Here is a 9,118-nt window from a genome sequence, read left to right as displayed (position 1 = left end):
GATTATGTAATAAAAAGGTCAAGCAAAACAAATCAAGATGTCATAGCTTACCTTACTTCGTGGGCATTTAAACCAGCTAGTCCGGAATTTCGAGTCAACCTCAAACCCTGCTATTATTCTCGCTAAACATATTGACCTTGAGGTCAAATGTCACGTGTTTTGTGTGCTGGACGTAAAGACCCAACATCATTTGTTTCAATATGGAAATATTAAATCATAAACATGCAATGTGTATATTTAATGCTAATATTTAGAATATTTAGCGGTTTGAATAAATGATCGATTACCGGAATATCAACATTCCGATTTGTTTTAGCATGCTATTTTTTCCGTAACCAAAGGAAAAATCCTTTCCGGTTCAGTAGTTAGGTAAGACCATTTATTTTTAGTAACCGTTCAAGTCGAGGCGCGTTGCGAGTTTCAAACATGTACAAAATAACTGTGGAAACATGAAAGCTCATGTGTTAGATTCGCTATCCATTGGATCATTTATTTTAAGGATTACTAAATGAAGAAGAAAAAGTATAAAATGGTTTAAAATGGTGGATATGTGCGAAACTATAGATGTAAGTAGTCGAAAAAATGACCATATATTCTGAATGATTCAAATTGTGTATTATGATCTTCTGTCAGTCATTACCGCCTAAAACTTAATCATGTCCGATCATTTTTTATACCTGATCTGTGAATTCGAAACGTAACTTGTTTCACCGATTGATACTGTTCTATATGAATAGTTTCAAATTGTCTTGATTCAGACGCTTGTCAGTGATATGTGATACAGTTGGAACCCTTCACCCTCCCCCCCCCCCCCCGCCTGTAGAATACCAGACACAAGTTTTCGTGTTTTTTACTATGTTTTATAACAAATGACGGAAATAAGTTCAAGTTGATCTTTGCTCTGTTGATTGATTTAATTACTTTAATCTCATTCTTCAATATGATCAGACAACTTGTATGCACACAACAGAACTTTATTGACCTAAAGTCATTAAAAATGACAGTAAAATCCTTTTTGATGCCTCAATATCACACACACACACACACATATATATTTGACAATTTTGTAACTGTTCAATCACATACACAAACAATATTGAGAAGACTAACCTGAAACTTTCGTCCTCACACTAAAGACTTCATCAGCAGGCTAATTTAATCTCTACCGACTGTCAACATCACTCTGTGGAATGATAGGCGATATTAACAGATTGGTCCAGATATGCTGTACATGTATGTAGATTCAGGTTAGCTTTCTCTATACAGTTTGTGTGTGTGTGATGTAGATTTTTAAGGTAGCTTTTAAAAAAAAATTCAGTCATATTGCTATGATGTCTGCATTGTGGCCATTTATAGAGATGTCTAGCACTGGGACATCATGTCGCAGACATGTATCATGATGTCCCACCCACTCACTTTAAACTATATAGCTTAAGTATGTGTATTTTGTATATTACCTACCCCATAACTTGCTGAGCGCCAAGCGAGGCAGCTGTTAGTTCTATTTTGATAAGTCTTTGGTATGACTTGGCCAGGGATCAAACCTATAACTTTCTGCATCTGAGGTGGATGCTTTAACCACTAGGCCAAAGGAGTGGTCGTTTATATATGTGATTGAACAGTTAAAACATTGTCAGATAAATATGACTAATATAGTAATAATACTACAGTTTTCACCAAAGAATATATATATATATATATATATATATATATATATATATATATATATATATATATATATATATATGCAATAAAAGGCAACAATATTGTGATACAACTGTAAGAACATGTTGAGGATTATTCAGAATATTAAAATAACAATAGTAGGTACCACATTAGTTCCACAACATGCATGTGATTTTCAGATATATAAAAAAGATTAAATGTTTTAGAATAGTATGACCTTCCTACTTCATATGTACTGCTTGTATGTATGAACCCCCTGTAAAAAAAACAATTCTCTCTATAACATCACTTGAACTGCAGAAGGGTGGTCTTATGAGAGAGCATTGTTTACTGGAACCTACCAGACCACATTGTGATTTGCATTTGAGTAGATGTGGTTAAGGGCTTATTTTGTCTAATATGAATTGTCTTTGCAGCTTGTGGAAAAAAAGAATAAAATTCATGATGCTTTTTTATCATGGGATCATTTCCATTTAATGTTCTTTTGTGAGGATAATTACCATGCCCTTTTTAGATTGGGGGGGGAAACACTATATGCAAATAGTTTTTTTTTAAAGATGTGTGATTGTGGAATTTACACTAATTTCTAATTACCAGTATACCAAAAATTGAATGAATTACATTTTCAAGCACTGTTTGTGGATCATGGAGAATTGTTTTTTGAACACTAAAAAAATTGACCATGTCTTATACTATTACTAAAATAAGACATACATGACCATGTCTTATACTATTACTAAAATAAGACATATATGACCATGTCTTATACTATTACTAAAATAAGACATATATGACCATGTCTTATACTATTACCAAAATAAGACATATATGACCATGTCTTATACTGTTACCAAAATAAGACATATATGACCATGTCTTATACTATTACTAAAATAAGACATATATGTCCATGATTTATACTATTACTAAAATAAGACATATATGCTATGCAAGCTTGATAATAAGATGGGTCCATGTCTTGAAAACATTTTCTATATGAAGACTTATGGTTTAAAAAATGTTTCATTCGGGCCACATGGATAAATATATTATAATAATAATAATAATAATGAGGACTTTGTATAGCGCCTAATCTTTAGAAGCTCTAAGCACTTTACAACATTAGACAACACCTATAAGATAAGAAACATAATAATATTATTACAAAAACAAACAACATGAAATTAGAAAAACATTAAAAAATAAAACACATGCTGAGAATATTTCAGGTAGGAAACATTATAATAAGTTGCTACTTGGATAAATGTGTAATAATACATGGCTACCTGTATTAATATGTAATAACATTGCCACTTGGATAAATATTTGATAATACATTGCCACTTGGATGAATATGTAATGATACATGGCTACCTGGATTAATATGTAATAATACATTGCCACTTGGATAAATATTTAATAATACATGGCTGCCTGGATAAATATGTAATAATACATGGTCGCTTTCATAAATATGTAATAATACATTGCCACTTGGATAAATATGTACTAATGCATGGATACCTTGATTAATATGTAATAGTACATTGCCACTTGGATAAATATTTAATAATACATGGCTACCTGGATAAATATGTAAGAATAAACTGCCACTTGATGTAATAATACATGGTCGCTTTCATAAATATGTAATAATACATGGCCACTTGGACAAATATGTAAGAATAAACTGCCACCTGGATAAATATGTAATAATAAATTGCCACTTGAGAAATTGCTGTTTCCCCTGTAGGCCTTAGTTTCCTGATGGCATACATAACAGATCTGTGTCGTTCATTCGAAGTCTGATTTTATCAGCATATTGGTCCTTTACTATGTTTTACACATGTAAGTTTCACATAACTTTTAGAACTGTAGAGCCACAATAAGGTCGTTTGGTTAATTTACTTTTGTTCTTGTAACTAATACAGTAAAATCTGCCATAAAATCTATCACTGAAGTCCCATGCTATGAGGGTCCAGATTATCAGTGCATGTATTTTATTATTATATAATGTTAAGACCTTTTGTGAAAGATCACCTGTCTTGCAAGCATAATGTTTTGGCAGGAGTGGTGGTCTTTCAGGACAGGCTCTGCTGTACCACATTTTTATGTTATTCTCTTTGAAATATCCTTATGAAGTTTAAATATTTATTTTTGGGAATTTGTGTTCCATTTTAATGTAGAGAAATTTTCTTTTTCACTGTATATACACACATTTGTATGTCAGGGATCGTCCTGGGCTTCGCCAATGTCGCAAATTGCGATTTTTTTTCCTTATTGGCGACAAAAATATCCCATCTGGCGATTTTTTTGGCGACATACTTTTTGGTTATTTAATTTGTACATACAATCGTGGATTTGGACTGGATAAATTAAAAGGCAGAACGAAAAAAGGAAGCCACAAACTTGACTAAGCAATGCATTGGTATCAATCTGTTACACAAACAATCCTTTGTTCTTATTGACAACCCCATCTTTACAGTGCATTGTTACATCATAATCTGCTTATGCTGACATCTGGGCTGAGTACTGTATGCTGCGATACAGTCAGTCATGCTACCGCACTATACCTACAACTGACCGACTTCTGAAGACGCGAATAGAACAGATACAATTAATTGTATGGCTAATCCTTCTGTTTTTTTTATACATATACCAATACAATAGTTTTGCTGAACCTTCATAGAAAACTGATAAGCTTTGAAGTATAAATACAAAGCAAATGGAAACAATCTAAATCACAATTACATCTGTCGCCAGTGCAGCATTTTACTCATTGATCTTTTCCTTTTGCCATCAGTCCTGTGTTACGGCTGCAGAGACTTAAACTCCGCAACAAGAAATAGCAAAAAAAAACAAAAAAAAAAACAGTTTTGCATAATTAATAATAATTATTTGTTTCTCAAAATACAGGAGTGAAAGAATCCCTAAATTGGGTGTGAATTTATGCTTATATATACGGTCCAATATTGCCAGGTGTTGACTCGTGTAAGTTTCATTCGTGGGAATGGAGATCCTATTTTTCTTGTCGAGAAAATTTATACAGCATTCAGTGATCATTCTTGGGATTTAGGAAGCAATTCGCTACAAGCTTTGTGAAGCTAGCCATAAGGTGGGGGAGGCTGCTGAGAGACTACTGGTGTCACCTGTCAGCACTGTACACTGTGAACGTGGATTCAGTAAGATGAACTTCATAAAAACTGACATCAGAAATAAGCTCTGCATCTCATCTCTCGAGAATTTAATGAGAATCAGCATGTACAGATGTGAAAAATTAGACTTTGAAACTGCATTCAACAAGTGGGCAGCCCTAAAATCGCGACGGATCATCATGTAACACTTTGTAACATTTTGTTAATGCTTCTTGTAATTAAAGTATTAACTAATCCATCTTTTGTCATTTTCATTGCCTGTTACATTAATAGACAAAATTAACACTTGGAAAAATGTACACTACTTTTTTTGGCGACACTTTTTGAAAATTGGCGACAAAATACTGAGGTTGGCGATTTTTTTGGCGACAGCTTTTTAAAAGCCAGGACCATCCCTGTATGTGTTAGATCAATGAAAAGCAAAGAGCTTGAGAATTCAGGATTCTGCAGTTTTTGGTCCAGTTAGACAGTGTAACGTTCATCCCAGCTCAGTTATTTTAAAGACTTTGTAGGCTTATTGATTCATTGTCATGCCATGGGAAAGACACCAGCATAATTAAAAAAAATTATTGTTAGGTATGTAAATTGTTGTTAGACATGTGCATTTTTGCACCAGGAGCCCAAATTTTACACAGCGAAAATAAGACCAATTCACATTTTAAGTCATTTTCCCTGAATCTTCCTTGCAGGGCTAGTTCAGAGAAATTAAAATTGTTTCCCCAGGAACAGTTGTTTAGCGTTGATATTCATGAGATATTTGTTCATTTTTTTTTTGTTTTTATTTTCAGGACTACAGTGTGCGCAACCTCCTTGGAAAGGGTGGGTTTGCCAATGTTTACAGGGCCTGCCATAGGAAGTCAGGAATGGACGTGGCCATTAAGATGGTAAACACATTCTTAAGTGTTTCATTTATAATTAATTCCTCTGTTGCATCTCTACCCACCCCCACCCCCAATTTAAAGTTGCTACTGATTCAGCTAGCCAAAAAATTTGAATGCAACTAATTTGTTTCCGTTTGTTTTTGGAAGAAGTGTGTTATTCAAATTCATCACACATTAGGAAAAATGGATGGATGAATTTTTCTTGATACTACTTTTTAGCATGTCCTGCAACAGTTGTTGTAGGTCAAAACATGGTCATAGCAGTTTTATGCTGAAACTGGTTCCCTGTCTAACATTGGTTCAGAAAAAACCCCTGCTTATTACAATATTTCTTTTTCAAATACATTACCAGATCAATATACCTTAGGGAGTATGCCCTCTACCTTGCACATCCAGCCAACCTGAGCTAACTGTTAGCTACACCAAAAAAGCTGTTGTCTGCCACTGTATGTGGGATTTTAACTGGAGTGATCTGCCCATTGTTGTAGGGGTTGGTAACAGATCCTTTTCGTACTCTAGTTACTTCTTTCACTTGTGTTAGAAAGCATTGTTTTTAAAGACGTCACGAAATCCTATGTACACAATATTTTCCACACTGCAGAGAACGTTGAACGAGTTTGCACATAACAGAACTTTTCTCTGTCCATATTTCTGACTATTCCTGTCTCTTTTTTTCTTAGACAAAAGTTTTTCTGTTTTTTCTTTGAATAACAGTTTTGTCCTATGAGACATGCCAGCACCATTTTGTTCTTGTTTAGATAAAAAGGAAACCTGACCTTCCTACCCTAATTCTAAAACCAGTGAAATAGGAAACTCATATTTTGTTTGTTTTTATTTTTGGCCTAATAGTTTGTAGACAGTTGTAAAGAAGAAAACACTTATTGCGATTTTTTTTCTTTCTCCAACCATTGTGCCAGCTTAACATTGAAACTCCAAGGTGAGAGTTAAGCAAGTAACTGCTTCAGTTTGGCAGCCGCATGTTATGCCACAGTGGGCTGAAAATCATTATTGATTGACACATGAATTTCCAATAGCATGGCCACAATCCACATAAATATAGCAGTTAACTGATGATGATAGATTTTTTTACCTTCTGTTTTTGTGACGATGATACTAAAAACCCACTACAATACGGTATTGTCAGTAAAATAAACTAGTGTAATGTGAGTACAACTAATGCGCATCAACTTTGTTTTTTTCCCAATGATGCAACATTGAATGTGACAATCAAATGTATATTACGAAAAAAATTAACATAAAGTTATGCAAAAATATTTCTCTGAAGCAGAGATGTATATATAATTTAATTGGAACTGGTAGTTCCTGCATCACTGACAGCCGTTTTTATTCTTCTGCTGATTTTATAACAGATTTCACATAGTTAATTGAACTAAGCCTTTTACATGTGTAACCAGTGCAGCCTTCCTTGGAAGTCCAGTAGCAGCAAATTTTTTGTTGTTGTTTGTTTTAAATACGTGTAATTAGGAAGTCTGTAAGGAACAGATCACACTCGATGGTCTAGAAACGGGAGTTATTAGAAGCATGCTTATATATGTCTCTTAAATTTGAAATGTTTAATAAGGTACTGATGCATGTGTGAATATATCTTTTTTTTTTTAAATGATTTTTAATTGCTTTTGACAGATTGATAAGAAGCTTATGAAGGCAGCCAATATGGTGATGAGGGTCAAGAAGGAGGTTGAAATCCACTCCCAGTTGAAGCATCCATCCATTTTAGAGGTGCTTTTTCTTTTTTCCTTTTCTTTTTTTCTTTCTTGTAGTTTTCATATTAAAGTGGTTTTCATGTAAAAGTAAAGACAATTATATTTCTGATCAGCTATTTACTTTATGAGTTGTATAGTCTTGTGGCTTCAGAGATCTCGGAAATGCTTAATTACGCGTATTTGGATGCCAATTTGTGATCTGGGACACAGAAAATCACTGAGGCGGGAGTCCTCCATACGCATGTAATAGGTGTGCAGCAAAATTCAAAGACTTACCAGTCCTGCTTCAACCACCTGCTTTGTGGGAAAATGTGTTGATCAATTAGCTGTGCTGATATTTACAATGACAGAATTCAGTGACTGAAAGACCCCTCGATACATACATGTTGTCATTTTATAAGAGTACATAAAAAAGAACATGCAATAGCTGGGCAGTAAGTTCAGAGGCTTTGACTGGCGGCCTGGTGGGAAAATGCACTGATATTTACAGTGATTGAATTCAGAGGCAGAAAGACCCAGAGATGTACGTGTGGTCATTTGTAAAAGTACATCAAATAAACAACTTTAGCTTTCGTTATTGTGTTCATTTCCGAATGTAGCGGAATAAGCAGTGCACATGACCTCAGATTCAAGACATGTTGAGACTTAAACAAAATGCCATTTGTAAGTGGATGACAAGTTGCCAGAAAACTTAAACTTCGCCTTCTTCTGTTAGGAAAGCAAAAATGACTTTGCCCTGTGATTATTTAAGCGGTACATTGACTGACCATACTATATATTTTTTTAATGCCCCTCGCCTTAGCCCGGTTAGTTCTAGTGTTGTAGCGAAATGTATTCATCAAGGCATCATTAGCTAGGCCTAGTTTTTATATCAATTACGTTGACAAACAAACTCTTGCCCATTCACAAGCATTATGTTTTGATAGCTGATTGACCATTAACCTTTTTCCGAGTAAGGTAGCAACTATCAATTTCCTGCATGCTATCCTTTGATGGTAAAACATACAGACTTGTGTTTTAAGATAATAATTGGTGATCTGGATATATATTAACTGCCTCTTATACACTATTTCATCATAAAGTTAGTTTGAAACTATAAGTGAACCCATAGGCCTAACGGGAAATAATGGCGGAGTTTGGGATGTACCAGTTTACTAGATCGTCTGTTTTCTTAAATCATGGGGCAGATATATTCAGGAAAAAAAAAATACAAATCATTGAAATTGAAACCAAAGCGTAGGTATTATTTTATTAAAGATTTAACTTTAAAATGCAAATTATGTAGGTCAGAAACGTATGGGACAATGCTATGTTGTGGAATTCGCGAGATGTGCTTTAAAGTCTAAGCTGTTTAGTGACTTTACATGTATTTGCAAAAATACGGGAAAAGACCGCAAATCAGATACTATTTATTTGCCTAAAATTACTACAAGTATGTATACAAATAAATAAACTATAAGTTTGCGATCCTGTCAATGGACTGTTGTAATGAAGCTATATTATAGTGAGTGATTACATTACGAAAACCTCTCCATCTAAAAATAGATACACTCACGTCTGTGTTGATTCTGTAGGAAAGAAGGGACTGCAACTTTTGATGGTAGGACTCCTATTTTTACCAAAATGGGAGTCCTGGACTCCTAGTTTTAAAATCCTATCGAGATCTCTGGGC

At 34.2% G+C, this 9,118-nt stretch overlaps 1 protein-coding gene across 2 annotated transcripts in view; it reads left to right on the top strand.

Moving 5' to 3' along the window:
- The first annotated feature begins 406 nt into the window (after nucleotides 1-406).
- LOC149797806 (serine/threonine-protein kinase PLK4-like) overlaps nucleotides 407-9,118 on the top strand; it is a 58,247-nt gene continuing 49,535 nt past the window's right edge. For both annotated transcript variants that reach the window (XM_089962790.1, XM_089962789.1), the window contains exons 1-3: nucleotides 407-566; nucleotides 5,630-5,725; nucleotides 7,367-7,462. In XM_089962790.1, coding sequence (XP_089818916.1) covers nucleotides 540-566; nucleotides 5,630-5,725; nucleotides 7,367-7,462 — 219 coding nt within the window. In that variant the 5' untranslated portion in view covers nucleotides 407-539. The remainder of the gene's footprint in view (nucleotides 567-5,629; nucleotides 5,726-7,366; nucleotides 7,463-9,118) is intronic.

This window comes from Sinohyriopsis cumingii, chromosome 6 (genome assembly GCF_028554795.1).
Source record: "Sinohyriopsis cumingii isolate HCF-2022 chromosome 6, ASM2855479v2, whole genome shotgun sequence".
NCBI lineage: Eukaryota > Metazoa > Mollusca > Bivalvia > Unionida > Unionidae > Sinohyriopsis > Sinohyriopsis cumingii.
Note: the sequence above shows the minus strand (reverse complement) of the source record. Positions and strands in the feature narration are given on the sequence as shown.